The sequence below is a fragment of the Gorilla gorilla genome, chromosome 18 (assembly GCF_029281585.2).
Source record: "Gorilla gorilla gorilla isolate KB3781 chromosome 18, NHGRI_mGorGor1-v2.1_pri, whole genome shotgun sequence".
In the NCBI taxonomy this organism is placed as follows: domain Eukaryota; kingdom Metazoa; phylum Chordata; class Mammalia; order Primates; family Hominidae; genus Gorilla; species Gorilla gorilla.
In genome coordinates this window covers 29907253-29926222 of record NC_073242.2, presented here as the reverse complement: position 1 = coordinate 29926222, position 18970 = coordinate 29907253, and the positions used below count along the sequence as shown (strand labels likewise).

General features: G+C 45.4%; 1 protein-coding gene across 6 annotated transcripts in view; it reads right to left on the bottom strand.

Moving 5' to 3' along the window:
• Nucleotides 1-18714, bottom strand: part of MPV17L (MPV17 mitochondrial inner membrane protein like) — a 112946-nt gene extending 94232 nt beyond the window's left edge. The window contains exons 1-4 of one of the 6 annotated variants that reach the window (XR_010131342.1): nucleotides 18405-18714; nucleotides 15061-15178; nucleotides 13739-13809; nucleotides 263-288 (exon numbers count right to left, since the gene is read on the bottom strand). Coding sequence is in view for 3 of the 6 variants with exons in the window: in XM_063699592.1 (XP_063555662.1) it covers nucleotides 12620-12670; nucleotides 13739-13809; nucleotides 18405-18714 (432 nt within the window). In the remaining 3 variants the exon portion in view is untranslated. Of the gene's footprint in view, nucleotides 1-99; nucleotides 289-12385; nucleotides 12671-13738; nucleotides 13810-15060; nucleotides 15179-18404 lie in introns of those variants that run through there. The other 5 variants (XR_010131343.1, XR_010131341.1, XM_055365728.2 and 2 more) reach the window with 5 other exon arrangements.
• Nucleotides 18715-18970: the final 256 nt, after the last annotated feature.

Below are 18970 nucleotides of genomic sequence, written 5' to 3'. Positions count from 1 at the left end.
CTATGGAGTGCACCACTGCACTCTCAACTGGGTGAGAGAGAGAGAGAGAGAGAGAGAGACCCTATCTCTGAAAAAACAAAACCAAACTAGAGTCGGGAGATCATTGGAAGACTCTAGTGAAAAAATTTATTAGTGCTTGTCAAATTTCAGTGTGTTAAAATGCACATTCTAATCCAGAGAGTCTGAGGTGGGTATCTAAGATTCCTAGATGTTCCCAGGTGATGTTGAGACTCTGATCCATGGACCACACTCTGAGTATCAAGGGTCTCCATGAGAAACAGCAATGATCTGAAATAAGCAATGGCAGTGGAATCAAAGACAGGATGGACTAAACAAATATAAAAATGATAGAATGTGGCCAGGCGCGGTGGCTCACACTTGTAATTCCAGCACTTTGGATGGCCACGTAGGGCGGATCACTTGAGGCCAGGAGTTCGAGACCATCCTGGCCAACATAGCAAAACCCTGTCTCTACTAAAAATAGAAAAATTATTATTATGTACCACCGGGTGTGGTAGTGGGCACCCATAATCCCAGCTACTCAGGAGGCTGAGGCAGGAGAATTGCCTGAACCCAGGAGGCAGGGATTGCAGTGAGCCGAGATTGAACCACTGCACTGCAGCCTTGGTAACAGAGTAAGACTCTGTCTCATTAAAAAAAAAAAAAAAAAAAAGAACTTGTTGACAAAGCAGCGTGAGATAGCCACACTGAGTTGACAAAGATCTCATCCATGGAAAAGAAGTCTAGGCCTGTCTGGGCCAGGCACAGTGGCTCAGAGGCCAAGGCAGGAGGACTGCCTGAGGCCAGGAATTCAAGACCAGCCTGGGCTATATGGTGAAACTCTGTCTCTACAAAAAAAAAAAAAAAAAAAAATTATCCAGGTGTGGAGGCCTGTAGTCCCAGCTACTCCAGAGACTGAGGTAGGAGGATTGCTTGAGCCTAGCAGGTCAAGACTACAGTGAACTATAATTGTACTGCCTCACTCCAGCCTGAGCAACAGAATGAGACACTGTCTCAAATAAACAAAAGTCTGAATTCATCTGCACAACCTGTTTTAAAATATTAGCTTTTTGAAAGTAACTCTCAGTCCCCTGTGTTACTTTTAAGGACCCATTAGAGGTATTTGGAACCTCCCACTAAGATTCCCTAGCACAGCAAATTTCTCAGAAGCGCAAAGGAAAATAAAATAGAAACATTTATTTAGCATATACCATGAGCCCCTCACTTCATACTTTTGTCCATGTCTGGTGCCCTGGAATATCTCCATGGCCACCAGACACACACACACACACACACACACACACACAAGCTGATCATTCCTTTATGTCACTATTGTATCCCTTTTTTTAATTTAGTTGTTTATTTATGTTGAGATGGAGTCTCGCTACGTTGACTAGGCTGGAGTGCAGTGGCACGATCTTGGTTCACTGCAACCTCCACCTCCCCGGTGCAAGTGATTCTTCTGTCTCCCAAGTAGCTGGGATTGCAGGTGCCTGCCACTATGCCTGGCTGTCACTACCATATCTTTGATATACCTCTTAAACTGCACTGGAGTTACTAGAAGCATGATCATAAGAATGTGGGTTTGGAAATCAACCTGACTCTGCCATGTATTGGCTTAGTGGCAAAGGGCAAGGACCTTTGTTTTTTCAGCTATAACAATGAGAGTGAATGCACTATAGCAAAGATGTGGACTCAATCTAAGTGTCCATCTTCAGATGAGTGGATAAAGAAAATGTGATACATATACGCAATAGAATACTATTCAACCATTAAAAGAATGAAACCATGTCCTTTGCAGCAATATGGACAGAACTGGAAGCCATTATCTTAAACCAGCCAGACACAGAAAGACAAATATTGCATGTTCTCACTCATAAGTGGAAGCTAAAGAATGTGTTCACAGAAATGTAGAGTGTGGAATGATAGATGATGGAGATTGAGAAGGGTTAGGGTGTGGGAGGTGGGTGGATGATGAGAAGTTACTTATTCAGTACAATACACGTCATTTAGGTGATGGACAGCCTAAAAGCTCTGACTTCTCCAGTATGAAATCTATGCATGCAACAAAATTGTACCTGTACCCCATAAATTTCTGGAAATGTTTATAATGGGAGTTTGCAAGTTGTTGGTTTGTATGGCAAAAAAAATGAAAATAAATGAATCAGCTGAGTGTGGTGGCTTACACCTATAATCCCAGCACTTTGGGAGGCCAAGGTGGCTGGATCCATTGAGGCCAGGGGTTCGAGACCAGCCTGGCCAACATGGCAAAACCCTGTCTCTACTAAAAATACAAAAATTAGCTCAGCATGGCGGTACGCTCCTATAGGCCCAGCTACTCAAGAGGCTGAGGCACGAGAATCGCTTGAACCCAGGAGGTGGAGGTTGCAGTGAGCTGAGATGGCGAGACTCTGTCTTAAAAAACAAAACAAAACACACAAAAATAAAATGAGAATAATATCTACTGTGTTATAAAAAAGGTCCTGTGTATCCTTTATGATGCTTTCCTTCAAGTAACAGAAAACCTAATTCCCAGTGGTTTGAGAAATAAAGGGAATCTCCTAGCTCCTATAACAGAAAAGCCCAGAGCAGGCTTTGGGCATAGGCTATATCACAGGTTATGAAATCATCAGGGTTTCTCTGAGATTCTTTCAGTGATACCCTCTTGTCTCCATGTCTTTCACATGGTAACAAAAATGGCTATGGTAGTCCTAGGCCTTACATCTATATTAACATCTCTATGACACAATGAGAGAATATGCCTTTGTCCTGGTTTTCCATCAAAGGTTATGAGATTCACTCTAATTGGGCAGCTGCAGATAACATGATTGTCTCTGAACCCTGTAGCAAGGGGCATGAAATGCCCTGATTGGCTTAATCTGTCATGTGCTCCACCTCTTGAGCCAAGTAAAGTCATCTTCTGGGAAGATCCCCAAAAAGGAACTGGGAGCTGTTGGGAAGTGGGGGAGGTAAGGAAATCGATGGTAGAAACCATTCAACTACACCATATCAATTACCACATGATGTAAAGGGCTTGGCATAGACCCTTATCTACAGTTACTGAGCATACAAAAAGTGGTAGCTGTAATTTGCTTAGAAGTCTGTCTGCTGGCCAGGTGCGGTGGCTCATGCCTGTAATCCCAGCACTTTGGGAGGCTGAGGCGGATAGATCACCTGAGGTCAGGATTTCGAGACCAGCCTGACAACGCGGTGAAACCCTGTCTCTACTAAAAATACAGAAATTATCTGGGTGTGGTGACACGCGCCTGTAAGTTGCAGCTACTCAGGAGGCTGAAGCAGGAGAATCACTTGAACCCTGGAGGCAGAGGTTGCAGTGAGCCACATCGCGCCACTGCACTCCAGGCTGGGAGACAGAGCGAGACTCCTATCAAAAAAAAAAAAAAAAAAAAAAAAAAAGGTGGCCAAGCGCAGTGGCTCATGCCTGTAATCCCAGCACTTTGAGAGGCCAAGGCGGGCGGATCACGAGGTCAGAAGATCTAGACCATCCTGGCCAACACAGTGAAACCGCGTCTCTACTAAAAATACAAAAAATTAGCCAGGTGTGGTGGTGGGTGCCTGTAGTCCCAGCTACTCAGTAGGCTGAGGCAGGAGAATGGCGTGAACTGGGGAGGCAGAGCTTGCAGTAAGCTGAGATTGCACCACTGCACTCCAGCCTGGGTGACAGAGCAAGACTCAGTCTCAAAAAATTTAAAAAAATGGTCTGTCTGCTAGACCGTAGGCAAATAGCCGGGTCCTCATCTTATTCACCTTGGAAATCTCCAAAGGCTAGCATAGTGTCTGGGACAGACAGCTTAGATACTGTTGAATTAATGTTGGCAATTGAAATTGTGAAATAGTTATAGAAATTATTTCAACAACCAAAAAAGAGGATTGCATGGCCTCAGGTGATATGAAAACATAAACTATTGCTGATTCATAGCATTAATAAGATAAAGGAGCTGCATATAGCTGAGTTATAGACTGGGGATATAACTGGGATATATTCCAGTACACATTTTAAGTGTCTATTATAAATTTTGGTCACTTTAGAAAAGAAATGCTAAGCAAAGTGTTCTGGTGTGTTTTGCCTGTCTTGGTAGTGGAAGGGAAGAAAATCAGTCTTTTTCTTTCTTCTCCCCCTTTAAACTATTTAAGAAGGGAACTGGGCAAGGTGGCTCATGCTTGTAATCCCAACACTTCGGGAGGTCAAGGTCGGAGGATCACTTGAGTGCAGGAATGTAAGACCAGCCTGGGCCACATAGTAAGACCTCATCTCTACAAAAAAAAATAATAAAATACCAGGGCTGGGCATGGTGGCTCACATCTGTAATCCCAGCACTTTGGGAGGCCAAGGTGGGCAGATCACAAGGTCAGGAGATTGAGACCATCCTGGCTAACATGGTGAAGCCCTGTCTCTAGTTAAAAAATACAAAAAAATTAGCCAGGCAAGATAGCATGCGCCTATAATCCCAGCTACTCAGGAGGCTGAGGCAGGAGAATTGCTTGAACCCGGGAGGTGGAGGTTGCAGTGAGCCAAGAACATGCCACTGCACTCCAGCCTGGGTGACAGAGCGAGACTCCTTCTCAAAAAATAAAATAACGGGGTGTGGTGGTGCATACCCATGGAGCTACTCAGGAGGCTGAGGTGGGAGAATCTTTTTAGCCAGTGAGTTCAAAGCTTCAGTGAGGCATGGTAGTGCCACTGCACTCCAGCTTGGGCAACAGAGTGAGATCCTGCCTCACACACACACAAAAAGGCCAGGCCCAGTGGCTCATGCCTGCAATCCCAGAACTTTGGGAGGCTGAGGCAGCTGGATCACCTGAGGTCAGGAGTTTAAGACCAGCCTGGCCAACGTGGCAAAATCCTGCCTCTACTAAAACTACAAAAATTATCCGGGCATGGTGGTGCACACCTGTAATCCCAGCTACTCAGGAGGCTGAGGCAGGAGAATTGCTTGAACCAGAGAGATAGAGGTTGCAGTGAGCCAAAATGGTGCCACTGTATTCAGCTTGGGGGACAGAGTGAGACTCTGTCTTAAAGAAATAAAAATTATTAAAAAAAAAAAAAGGATCCCCTGGACATACACTAAGTAATCTACTACTACTTAGGCAAATAAGTAACAATTCTATCATTTGGGAATCTTAAGATCGGTTCTACCGCTTTATGAACCCTCAGAATCAATCTCTATTTTAGAGATACTAACACTGATTGATCCCACTATGTGCCAGGCACTGTCCTTCACACCTGCACATATATGATCTCATTTAATCCTCATTTAATTTTGGCAGAGAAAGGTTGAGCTCCTTACCCAGGGTCGTGTATAACTAGGAAATAAAGACCAAAGCACATGCCTCACTCTTCTTGTTATTAGAAAAAATTTCCTTCTGTAAACCTCAGGGACTTTACAAGTGATATATTGGATTACTGTAATATGATTCATCAGCCCAATTTAATATTACCTATTCATTATAACGTAATGCTGCTCACACAACTGAGAAAACGCTGTTGCTTTACCCCTCTGGCTCAGTAGCAGCCACACATAAATCACAAAACTATAAACATATGCTAATTACACAACCTATGTAGGCAATCAATATTAAGAAAAATTTTTACTGCCCAATATTTCTGTGGTTGAAAATGTACAGTCTAATTTTGATCTGCAGTAACATCTAGGTTAATGCTGATTCAGAAGGAAAACATTTGTTGTTGCCATGAGAAGAGGCATTGAAACGCTGAATCACCACCTCAAATGCTACCACTATTAATATAAGTAGATACATAGGAAGATCGAGTTAGACCATCTCGGACCACCAGGTTTACAATTCCACCTGCAGATACATGCAAGAAGTATTGTCACAGTACTTATGTCACATTATTCCATTGAGGTCATCACCAACTAAGCTTATCATTAATGTGTGGTCAATTTGGTCAATGTCACCAGCATAGCATACTAACAAAAACAAGGGTTGCAAACTCAAATGCCTATAAGGCAGAATGTAAGACGGTAGGAAGCAAAGTCTATAGGGAGCTATATAATAGAGGCTGCAGATTCATGGCAGATTCTAAAGCACAGCAGTCCCCAACATTTTTGGCACCAGGGACTGGCTTTGTGGAAGACAATTTTTCCACAGGCGGCAAGGGATGGAGCGCAGGATGGTAATGGTCTTGGGATGAAACTGTTCCACCACAAAGCATCAGGAATTAGATTCTCATAAGGAATATGCAACCTGGATCCCTTGTGTGTGCAATTCACAACAGGGTTTATGCTCCTATGAGAATCTAATGATGCTGCTGATCTAAGAGGAGGCAGAGCTCAGGCAGCAATGCAAGCAATGGGGAGCGGCCAGAAATACAGCTGAAGCTTCAATTGTCCACCCACTATTCACCTCCTGCTCTGTGGCCCAGTTCCTAACAGGCCACAGACCAGTACAGGTCCACGGCCCAGGGATTAGGGACCCCTGCTGTGGCACATTGCTTAATAGAGGACTGTAGCAGGCATGTGCCCAGACGTTTCCTTTTTTTCTTTTCTTTTTTTTCGTTTTCTTTTTTTGAGACAGTCTGGCTCTGTTGCCCAGGTTGAAGTGTGTGAGTGTGATTGCGGCTCAACCTCCCAGCCTCAAGCAATCCTCTCGCCTCAGCCTCCCAAGTAGCTGGGATTACAGACGCACTCTACCACACCCAGCTAATGTTTTTGTGTTATTTGTAGAGATGGCGTTTTTCCATGTTGCCCAGGCTGGTCTGGAATTCCTAAGCTCAAGCTGTCTGCCCATCTCCGCCTCCCAAAGTGCTGGGATTGCAGGAGTGCACCACCACACCTGGCCTGAAACCCAGATTTTATATATTTATTTATTTATTTTTGAGATGGAGTCTCGCTCTGTTGCCAAGGCTTGAGTGCAGTGGCGCAATCTTGGCTCACTGCAACCTTCACCTCCCTGGTTCAAGCAATTCTCCCACCTCAGCCTCCCGAGTAGCTGGGATTACAGGCACATGCCACCACGCCTGGCTAATTTTTGTATTTTTAGTAGAGACAGTTTCACCATGTTGGCCAGGCTGGTCTCGAACTCCCGACCTCAGGTGATCCACCCACCTCGGCATCCCAAAGTGCTGGGATTACAGGTGTGAGCCACTATACCTGACCTAGAATACCTTTTAACCACACAAAACAATTGCACAGTTCATTCTATAAAAGAGTAAGAAATACTAGGCCAACAAGATGCCAAAGTAGTATTATATTTCAGACTAAGCTGATTAAATTAGACTACTTAAGGCCTCTAGAGTTGGGGGGTTGGGGAGTTGTGGGGAAAAAAGCTATTAGGTAGAAGACATTCCTATTAATTATATTTTTAACACCAGAATGAAAAGTCTACTAGAATCAGTACCAATTCTGGAAGACGGCGGCTTTGGAAATGACAGCATGTATATATGCATTGCAATTTCCTGGTTACCATGAACAAATGATGCAGGAATATATTTGTAAATACAGAATCATCAATGAATTCTTTTTTTTAAATTAATTTTTTTTTTCTGAGACATGGTATCTCTATGTTGCCCAGGCTGGTCTTGAACTTCCAGGCAAAAGCAGTAGTCCCACTGCAGCCTCCCAAAGTGCTGGGGTTATAGGCATGAGCCACCTCATCCTGCTGAATTATTTTATTTATTTATTTTGTTTGAGATGGAATCTCATTCTGTCGCTTAGTCTGGAGTGCAGTGGCAAGATCTTGGCTCACTGCAACATCTGCCTCCTAGGTTCAAGCGGTTCTCCTGCCTCAGCCTCCTGAGTAGCTGGGATCACAGGTGCCTGACACCATACTCGGCTAATTTTTGTATTTTTAGTAGAGACAGGGTTTTACCATGTTGGCCAGGCTGGTCTTGAACTCCTGACCTCAGGTGATTTGCCTGCCTCGGCCTCCCAAAGTGGTAGGATTACAGGCGTGAGCCACTGTGCCCAGCCTTGAATTGTTGAAACTATATACCAAACCATTGTTTATAGAATGATTTTCTAATAATATATTGAAACCATGTGATGCTATAGAACAAGTTTAGCTGAAATTTTCATATATTACAAAATATGTTAGATAGACATTTCACAAGCTTTATCCTACACAGTCCTATGAAAAAGTCATCATTATGATTTTTTTAAAAAAAGTCTTGGTATGTAAATTTATCTCAAAAAAAAGCTAGAGGTTTTCAAAATAGTCCTTAAAAGTGGTATTACAGACTTATTTTCTTCTTTTTACTAATTTGTATTTTCTGAAGTTTCTAAAATGAACAATTGCAATAAAAGCTTTATAATATTTATGTTTATATTTAAAAGTAGATATTACATATAATGTGTGTATACATATACATATATACATATATATATACACATATATACGTATATGTGTATGTATATATATATATATTTTTTGAGACGGAGTTTTGCTCTTGTTGCCCAGGCTGGAGTGCAATGGTGCGATCTTGGCTCACTGCAACCTCCACCTCCTGGGTTCAAGTGATTCTCCTGCCTCAGCCTCCGAGTAGCTGGGATTACAGGTGCACACGACCACGCCTGGCTAAATTTTGTATTTTTAGTAGAGACAAGGTTTCATGATATTGGCCAGGCTGATCTCGAACTTCTGACCTCAGGTGATCTGCCCGCCTTGGCCTCCCAACGTACTGGGATTACAAGCGTGAGCCACCATGCCCGGCCATAATGTATATTTTATATTTATTTATTTTTTTTGAGACGGAGTTTCGCTCTTGTTGTGCATCTCAAATTCCCGAGCTCAGGTGATCCGCCCACCTCAGCCTCCCAAAGTGCTGGGATTACAGGCGTGAGACACTGAGCCTGGCCCTTAATTGTTAAATATGCTTTAAATATAAAATATACCCCTGTAATCCCTGCACTTTGGGAGGCCAAGGCAGGCAGATCACCTGAAGTCGTGAGTTTGAGACCAGCCTGACCAACATGTAGAAACCCTGTGTCTACTAAAAATAAAAATTAGCAGGACGTGATTGCAGGAACCTGTAATCTCAGCTACTCAAGAGGCTGAGGCAGGAGAATCGCTTGAATTCGGGAGGCGGAGGTTGCAGTGAGCCGAGACTGCACCATTGCACTCCAGCCTGGGCAACAGAACGAGACTCTGTCTCAAAAAAAAAAAAAAAAAAAAAATTAAAACTTTAGCAAAAATAATCAGAAGACTAAACTTATCCAAACATGGCTTTCCTTCTTTCTTTTTTTTTTTTCTTAATACAGACGAGGCCTCACTATGTGGGCCAGGTTGGTCTTGAATTCCTGACCCCAAACAATCCTCCCACCTCCGCCTCCCAAAGGGTTAGGATTACAGGAGCCACTGTGCCCGGCCATGGCTTTATTTCTTATGGCTGTGTTTTTTTTCTTGTCAGAATGTAGTATCATGTAGTAGTATATTTTGTTCTCAAACCATTCCCCCACTAAAAGGAAGCAGGATGCCTCAAAGAATTGGCTGATTCTAGGGCCAGGGCAGGGCAGGTGCAAGTACAAGATGATCCTGGAACACGCTGTCATGCCAGAAAGGAAGTGGCTTAAGAAAGAAGTAAAGAAGAAAGAAGATGGGTGATGCACAGGACACAGGAACCAGCTTGGGGGGACTCCCACTGGCCAAATCTGGGACATGTGAGCACTAAAAATAATTAAACCCTGCCATGAACTCTCCTCTGTGCTTCGGCAATCTCCCTCTGAATAGGCCAAATGCATCTGACATTCAACATTTCCCAAGCTGAACTCACCTCATTTCTTTTTTGTTTGTTTGTTTTTTTTGAGATGGAGTCTTGCTCTGTCACCCAGGCTGGAGTGCAGTGGTGCAATCTCAGCTCACTACAATCTCCGTCTCCCGGGTTCAAGTGATTCTCCTGCCTCAGCCTCCCGAGTAGCTGGGATTACAGGCACTCACCACCATACCCGGCTAATTTTTTGTATTTTTAGTAGAGACAGGGTTTCACCATGTTGGTCAGGCTGGTCTCAAACTCCTGACCTCATATGATCTGCTCACCTTGGCCTCCCAAAGTGGTGAGATTACAGGCGTGAGCCACCATGCCAGGCCAGTTTTATTTTTTTAAATACAGACAGGGTCTTGCTATGTTGCCCAAGCTGGTCTTGAACTCCTAACTTCAAGGGATCCTCCTGCTTCAGCCTCCCAAAGTGTTAGGATTACAGGCGTGAGCCACCACACCTGACATGCTTCCTTATTTCTTATGTGAACTTGGTCACGATAACCGCCCACTTTGGTTTCCTTTGCTGCCATTACCTAACTGTGAAGTTCAAGATCCTCAGCTCCGGGTGTTCAACAGTCTCCAGGATCCAAACTCATTCCAAGTTGCTCAACAAATACTCTGTGAACACCAAACTGCCTGTGGTTTCTCCCCTCTGGGCATACCGTGGTGCTTTACACATTGTCAACTCTACTCAGCTCTTCTGCCCCTGGAATGACCTGTCCCCCAGTATGTGCATAACTTCAGATCTTAATTTTATTTTATTTTTTTATTTTGAGACAGGGTCTCACTGTGTTACCCAGGCTGGAGTGCAGTGGCACAATCGTAGCTTACTGCAGTCTCGACCTCCTGGGCTCATGCTAATTTTTGTATTTTTAGTAGAGAGGGGATTTCATCAAGTTGGCGAGGATGGGCTCGATCCCTTGACCTCGTGATCCGCCTGCCTTGGCCTACCGAAGTGCTGTGATTACAGGCGTGAGCCATCCTGCCTCTTTAAAGGAAATCTTCCCAAAAAATCTCCAGATGGGCTGGGCTTCAGACTACTGGTTTGCCCTCTTTCTTCTCCTGAGGGTAGATGAGACTCACTCATTGTAACCAGTTTTTTTTTTTTTTAACAGTATGCAAATGTTCCTGTGGTTTTGTTCATTTACAAATCCCTGCCTGAAGCCTCTTTCCCAATTCTACTTCCTGCTCTCTTTTTTTTTTTTTTTTGAACCATGGTCTCACTCTGTCACTCAGGCTGGTGTGCAGCGGTGCAATCACAGCTTACTGCAGCCTCGACCTCCCAGGCTTGCAATCCTCCCATCTCAGCCTCCTGAGCAGCTGGGACCACAGACACTTGCAACTATGCCCAGCTAATTTATTTTATTTTTGTAGCGATGGGGTCTCACTATGTTGCGCAGGCTGGTCTCAAACTCCTGGGCTCTAGTGATCCTCCTGCCTTAGCCTCCCAAAGTGCTGGGATTACAGGTGTGAGCTGCCTACTTCTTGCTCTTTTTTTTTTTTTTTTGAGACGGAGTCTCGCTCTGTCGCCCAGGCTGGAGTGCAGTGGCGCAATCTCAGCTCACTACAGTTTCTGCCTCCCAGGTTCAAGTGATTCTCCTGCCTCAGCCTCCCAAGTAGCTGGGACTACAGGCTTGTGCCACCATGCCCTGCTAATTTGTTGTATTTTTAGTGGAGACACGGTTTCACCATGTTAGCCAGGATGGTCTCAATCTCCTGACCTTGTGATCCACCCGCCTCCACCTCCCAAAGTGTTGGGATCACAGGCATGAGCTACTGCCTCCGGTCCTTGCTCTTTAAAAAAAAAAAAAAAGTCAGATGTACATATCTCCATAGACTTTAAAACATAATGGAAAAACTTGTTCCTTTTTCTAAAGTAAAACAGAAGAAGTGGCTGGGTATGGTGATTCATGCCTGTAATCCCAGAACTTTGGGAGGCTGAGGCAGGCGGATCACCTGAGGTCAGGAGTTCAAGACCAACCTGGCCAACATGGTGAAACCCTATCTCTACTGAAAAATACAAAAAATTAGCTGGATGTGGTGGTGCAAGTCTGTAATTCCAGCTACTCAGGAGGCTGAGGCAGGAGAATTGAGAATTGCTTGAACCCGGGAGGCAAAGGTTGCAGAGTGACACTGCACTCCAGCCTAGGCTACGGAGCAAGACTCTGTCTCAAAAAACAAACAAACAAACAAACAAAAAAACCAAAACACACAAACAAAAAACAAAACCAGAAGAAAATCACATTTGGTTGTCACCATGGGGTCCTCAATTTCTCCCCTAAGAGAAATCACAAGAGTTCTGAACACACTTCTTATAGTTACTGTTCCTGAGTATAGAGGCTCAGGGGAAGCCTCTGACTTCAAACCTCTCCATCCTCTGCCTCTAGCCATCAAGTAATGCTGGCTCAGAGGCCTGGTACCATCCAACAGATGATGCTAGAAGCTGTGGCGGTAATAGCTGGGTGTGGCTCAACACTGCTTTTGATAGGGAAGGAAGAACATGTGAAGCCCTAGGCCAGTCTGTGAACATTCTGTAATCCCAAAGATTTACCTCCTTGTGATGAATGCAATCAAACATGCTCTAGGGCAGAGATGAAAACCATCCCTGATTTTGCCAGGCCTTAAGGACACTGTTCAATAAATATTAACTGAATCAATGAATAAATATGTATTGGACTGGACTGTATATATTTGTGCCAAGCAAACAGTAAAAATGCTGATTTGCTTCAAACCTTGGAGTAACCCTTGGAAACCTTCTCCTTCGCTATCAGTACCTTTGTGATGTTAAAGTTCTTTTCACCAGGACTCCGCAGGATGCTCACCTGAAAACATTGGCTCTGAATGTGGGAATGATTCCATTAAGCCACTCACAATCTATAATCTCTATTTTGCAAATAGAATCCCAAATTTACAGAATAAATTGTTGTCCTTTGGCTGCAAAATTTACAAAGTAAATTGTGATCATTAATAAGAGTTAATATAATAAAGTCAGAAATCACTGAGAACATGAACTAAAATGCAGAGATATTATTTCTTTTCTTTTTTTCTTTTTTCTCTTTTTTGAGATGGAGTCTTGCTGTGTTGCCCACGCTGGAGTGCAGTGGTGCGATCTCGGCTCACTGCAACCTGTCTCCAGGTTCAAGTGATTCTCCTGCCTCGGCCTACTGAGTAGCTGGGATTACAGACATGCACCACCGTGCCTGGCTATTTTTTGTATTTTTAGTAGAAACAGGGTTTCACCATATTGGCCAGGCTGGTTTCAAACTCCTAATGTCAAGTGATCCGCCTGCCTCAGCCTCCCAAGTGTTGGGATTACAGGCATGAGCCACTGCACCAGGCCCAGAGACATTATTTCTTTCCAGTTCATGAGAAGTACAGATACTCTTAAAACCTCTCCTCATACATCTATCAAAATAACTTTAAGATTTCTCTGTCAAAATATTGGACCCTTCTGCCAACCAAACTGGAGCTCTAATTTAGGAATAGTTTAATAAAAATGTACTTAATGTTGAGGTGGGAGAATCACTGGAGCACAGGAGTTCGAGGCCAGCCTGTGCTACATAGTGAGGCTCTGTCTCTACCAAAAAATTTAAAAATAATTAGCTGGGTGTGGTGGCACATGCCTGTAGTCTCAGCTACTCAGGAGGCTGAGGTGGGAGGATCACTTGAGCTCAGGAGGTCCAGGCTGCAGTAAGCCATGACCATGCCACTGCATTCCAGCCTGGGTGCCAGAATGAGACCCTGTCTCGAAAAAGGTTTTTTTAATTAAAAAAAAAAAAAAAATATATATATATATATATATACACACACACAAAAAAAAATCCTGATGTGATTAAACACGTGTCAAATTATCGCATGTATATGAAAATATGTACTTATATGTGTCAATTAAAAGATTTTTTAATCTTTATAAATATATACACAAAACATATATTTTTATACACATATATATACATATATACACAAAAATATAGTGATTACATTTTCAAACGCCTGTCTTACCAGATAGGTATTCCAGAATTTCTGTTTCAGGTCCAAAAATATGTCATCCTTTCCTTGGAGAATGCTCATACCTATTTGCAAAACCCAAAAAAAATTTTAAAAGATTCAGTAGAGTACCGTATAACAGTTCATGTTTAAGTTTCCCATTCCAAAATGCAAAGTAACCATCACTATCATCCAACAATATGACCCTCTGACCCAACAGTGAAAAGAGAACATAGACAGGTGCCGTGGCTCAAGCCTGTAATCCCAGCACTTTGGGAGGCCGAGGCAGGCAGATTGCTTGAGTCCAGGAGTTAAGAGACCAGCCTGGGCAACAGGGCAAAACCCCATCTCTACAAAAAATACAAAAATTAGCCAGGTGTAGTAGCGTGCCTGTAGTCATAGCTACTCAGGAGGCTGAGGTGGGAGGATCGCTTGAGCCTGGGAGGTGGAGGCTGCAGTGAGCTGTGATCATGCCACTGCACTCCAGCCTGGGCAACACAACAAGACCCTGTCTCAAACAAAAAAAAAAAAAAAAGAAAAAGAACATAATCTCCACTCTAAAACTAGATAAATTTTAAAGGAATGATAAATACGAAGTGAGAATAGCGGAGTATAAAAACTATAGCAGAACGATTATTTTTTCAAAAACTAACAATTCACAAAAACAATCAGGTTACAATAGTGGGTCTATTGGTTACTTTCTCTACCTTCCAAACATTTTGTGAAATGTTGAACATTGGAACATTTTGAAATTTTAATTTCTGTCTTTTTAAAAAAGCTAGTGGGCTGGGCGCGTGGCTCATGCCTGTAATCCCAGCACTTTGGGAGGCTGATCTGGCGGATCACCTGAGGTTGGGAGTTCAAGACCAGCCTGACCAACATGGAGAAACCCCGTCTCTACTAAAAATACAAAATTAGCCAGGCACGGTGGCATATGCCTGTAATTCCAGGTTCTTGAGAGACTGAGGCAGAAGGATTGCTTGAACCCAGGAAGTGGAGGTTGCGGTGAGCCAAGATTGTACCACTACACAACCCAGGATTTGGAGGTTGAGGTGAGACGACATTGCACCACTGTGCTCCTGACTGGGTGACAGAGCAAGACTCTATCCCAAAAAAATAAAAATAAAAAAAGGCCAGTGGACCCAAATACTCTGGCAACTACAAATTTTCCATCAGTATTACCCTATTCAAAATTTGAAAGTAGAACACCAATTCACCCTTCCTAAAAACACTTTGACCTTCAATATCCCTGAAGAGAAATTCACAGCCTGGGCAATATATCAAGACCTTGTCTCTACAAAACTATTTAAAAACCAGCCAGATATAGGGGTGCGTACCTGTAGTCCCAGCTACTCCAGAGGCAGAGGTGGGAGGATCGCTTGAGCCCAGGAGGTCGAGGCTGCAATGAGCTGTGATCACATCACTGCACTTCAGCCTGGGGAATAGAGTGAGACCCTGTCTCAGAAAAAGAAAAGGAAAAAAGTAACAATAAATTCAGGTAGCAAGGCAAAGCTGTCCTATTTTAGGAAGGTTGTAAAACTGAGAGTACTTTAAAAATTCTTTCCAATCCCTGATTAGGAGGGAGGGAATATAAGAGCTTTATTAGTTAATTACAGACGATTCTTACATGACCCAGCAAAATATTGGTAATACTGTGTTCCACTTACCCAGCATTAATTAAATGCTATGTACTTTATGCGCCTCATTTCATGTGCCCCTCCTTACAATTCGCTAAGGTGGGTAGAGTTACAAAGGAGGAAAAGAGCTTAGAGAGGTTAATAGCAGACAGAGTTCAACCCAGGTGTCTGATTCCCAAGCCAGAGTTGTTAATCTGTTACGACTCTGGTTCCCCAAGGTAGCCCCAGCACAAAGATCAATTGATTCCTACAATTTCCATGTAGAGCCTTACGCAAACCTCCACTCTATCCCCTTCCACTTCCCCTTTCATTGAAATGTGAGGTAAGGGAAACTGAACCAGAAAAACTGAAAACCGGCCAGGTGAGGTGGCTCACACCTGTAATCCCAACACTTTGGGAGACCGAGGTGGGCAAATCACTTGAGGTCAGGAGTTCGAGACCAGCCTGGCCAACTTGGCGAAACCCCGTCTCTACTAAAAACACAAAAATTAGCCAGGCGTGGTGGCGGGCACCTGTAATCCCAGCTACTCAGGAGGGGCAGGAGAGGCAGAAGAATCGCTTGAACCTGGGAGGCTGAGGTTGCAGTGAGCTGAGATTGTGTCATTGCACTCCAGCCTGGGCAACAAGAGCAAGACTCCGTTTCAAAAAAAAAAAAAAAAAAAAGAAAGAAAGAAAGAAAAGAAAAACTGAAGACCAAAGCAAAGCTGCAATCTGGCCAGGAATCTGTATCAGAGAGCTTGGCCTGGACATAGGTTCAAGTCTTGTTAGTAACTCAGCATCTTTCAGTTTCAGGCAAACTGTCAAACTTCCCACCATGAGAGCATCAAGTGCCTGGATTGTGTTGTCTTTGGGTGAGTCACAGAACCCCTTTGAGACTCAGTTTCCTCATTTGTAATATGAGAGTATTAAGAACAATCTCAAGTGTGAGGGCTCACACCTGTAATCCCAGCACTTTGGGAGGCCAAATGGGTAGATCACTTGAGGTCAGGAGTTCGAGACCAGCCTGGCCAACATGGTGAAACCCCATCTCCATTAAAAATGCAAAAATTAGGTGGGCATGGTGGTGTGCATCTGTAATCCCAGCTACTTGGTAGGCTGAGGCAGGAGAATTGCTTGAACCTGGAGATGGAGGTTTCAGTGAGCTGAGACTGGGCCACTGCACACTCCAGGCTGGGCAATAAAGTGAGACTCTGTCTCAAAAAAAAAAAAAGAAGAAAAAGAGAACAATCTCACTAGTTGTTTGAGGATTAAATAGCATTCTGGTCCCCTACCCCTTCACCAGTGTACCAGGTTCCTGTAACAGGTGCTAGGAAGCTGTTTGCAAATCTAGTCTGCAAATCACACACCGGGAACAGGCACAGACCTTCGGATAAAACAGGAGGCCCTAGCTCTCAGGCTGTCTGTTCTCCTGACCCACTGACCCCATCAGCCATGTAGTTGGCCGCAATGACAACAGGCAACCAGGTGGTTTGTGTTTCTGGTGGGGTCTGTAGGGAAAGGAAGGGAATCCAACTCTTAAAAATAAGGCACAGGGGGCAGGGTAGGTTTCTTCAAGATGGTGGCTTGTCTGACTTCAACCTGGTTTAGAAAGCACCAACAGCCCTTAGGAGAAGTTCCGTCCCATTTGGGGGGAAATCTGTGATCCCCAATCCCAAGGTCAGGCTTAAGACCCATAGAGATTTTCTCCCCAGTTACCCACCCCATCCCCTTCAAGGCTATAGAAATCGCAATGATGCTAGAGGCCACAGGGCCCCTCCTGTGAGCAGATGGGGGATCTCCAAAGATTACAAGAATTTAACCAACTTGAGTGATCAGCCTGTTTTACAGCCTCCTGACCTCAACCTGTTCTTCCCCAGCCCTGGGTGGAATGAGGTCACCCTGTTTGTTTAAATCAGCTCCTAAGTGACCCCAGGTTACTTGTAGATGAACCCAAGTTAACTCTCCTCATTACCATGCTAAAGTCTTCACCCCGGGAGAAGCTATAGCTTCATGACTATAACCTATGCAACCTATGCGCTAGCATCATGACTCACTGGGACCCCTACTCTACATGCAATCATGCACCCTCTCCTTTCTCCATCACCCTATAAAACCCTCCTGTCTCTTTCTCTGGGGGACACACTACTTGGGAGAATATGCCCAGTGTCTTCCTTTCTTGTGCCAAGTAAAACTCCCATTGATCAAAACCCGCCTCTTGGTGGAGTCCTTTGTGACTCGTTAAGGGAATGAACCCTGGTATTTTTCAGGTACCATTTCCATTGTTCTTATTGTATGTAGTAGAGAAGGTTTCCACAGTCAAGCCCCTGTCCCCCACACCCCAGGCCCGGGTCGGATTTTCTAAGGAGAGGGTTCCCTGAACCCTCACAGGTATATAATCCTCCATGGCAAGGATCCAAGGTCCCTTGATGTTTTCCGTGAGACCCCAGGGGAAAATCTTGTTACCAAAGCAGGACTAGGCCCCTGGGCATGAATTTGCTGAAGATCCAGGCCCAACCTCAGATTCCACCTGCTCTGCCCCTCAGGGTCACGGATCCCCTTGCATTTTGTTCCTGTGTTGGCCCTGGGGCCCCAGGTGTGGATTTTCTGAACAGCAGGTCGGTTCCTTCCCTGTCCCACGACTGGTTCACGGTCATTGCAGCTGCTATGGCCTTGAACTGGGATCTCCTTTATTTTCCCGTGGGCCCTTTTCAGGGGGCAAAGACCTCCGCAGCCTTGCCTACCTCCAGCCTTGGCCTACACCCAACCCCAGAGTCTGAGCCCCGACCCTAGTCCTCTAAATTCCTGACCTGGTGGACCTCTGGCTCCCCAATTTCTCGGCTCCCCAGCCAGTGCCTCCTGCAACTTCTCGCAATCAAACACCCCAGCCTCTAGCCTTTGCCCTGGCCCTTCAGGCCTCTGAAGCAGCTCCGGTCTCAGAGCCCCGGCTCCTGCCCGGGTCCCCAGGCTCCTGCAGCACCCTCCCTCCAGCCGCTTGATCCCCGATTCCCGGCCTCCAGTCCCCCAATACCGGGTCCCACCCCCCAGGTCCCCTCCCGGCCCCTCACCGACATAGAAGGCCGAGACCGCGATGGGCGCACCGACCACCTGGTCGCACAGCAACTTGGCCAGCACGGCGTGCGGCGCTCGGCCCGGGAGCGCGCGCTCCAACAGGCCCAGCCACACGTAGTCGAAGTTGGCGTGGAAGGTCACCACCAACGTGGCCACGCGCCGCGTCTGGCGCCAGTTGGCCTCGCGGCCCTGCAGCCGTTGCTGCAGCACGTCCCCGGCCGAGACGAGCGAGCCGTAAAGCAGCACGTTGGTGGGCCACGGGTGGCGCCGGGCCGCGCGCGACAACGCCGGCCACCAGCCCGCCATGTCCGCGCTGTGGGCGCCCGCGATCAGGAGCCCGCGTGGTCGGCATCTTCCTGCACCGCGTCCGGGCCTCCCCAGCCTCCAGCAGCTACTGCACTGCAGCAGCCCGCACCTGCATCTGCCCCCTCCAGAAGCTCCGGAGCGATTGAGCGACCCACGCACACCCAGCTCGCGCCGTCCAATTCGGAGGCCACGGGCCGTCCTGGGGGCTGAACGTTTGAAAGGTGCCCGGCCCACCCCCATGCATGGGTCCATTGAC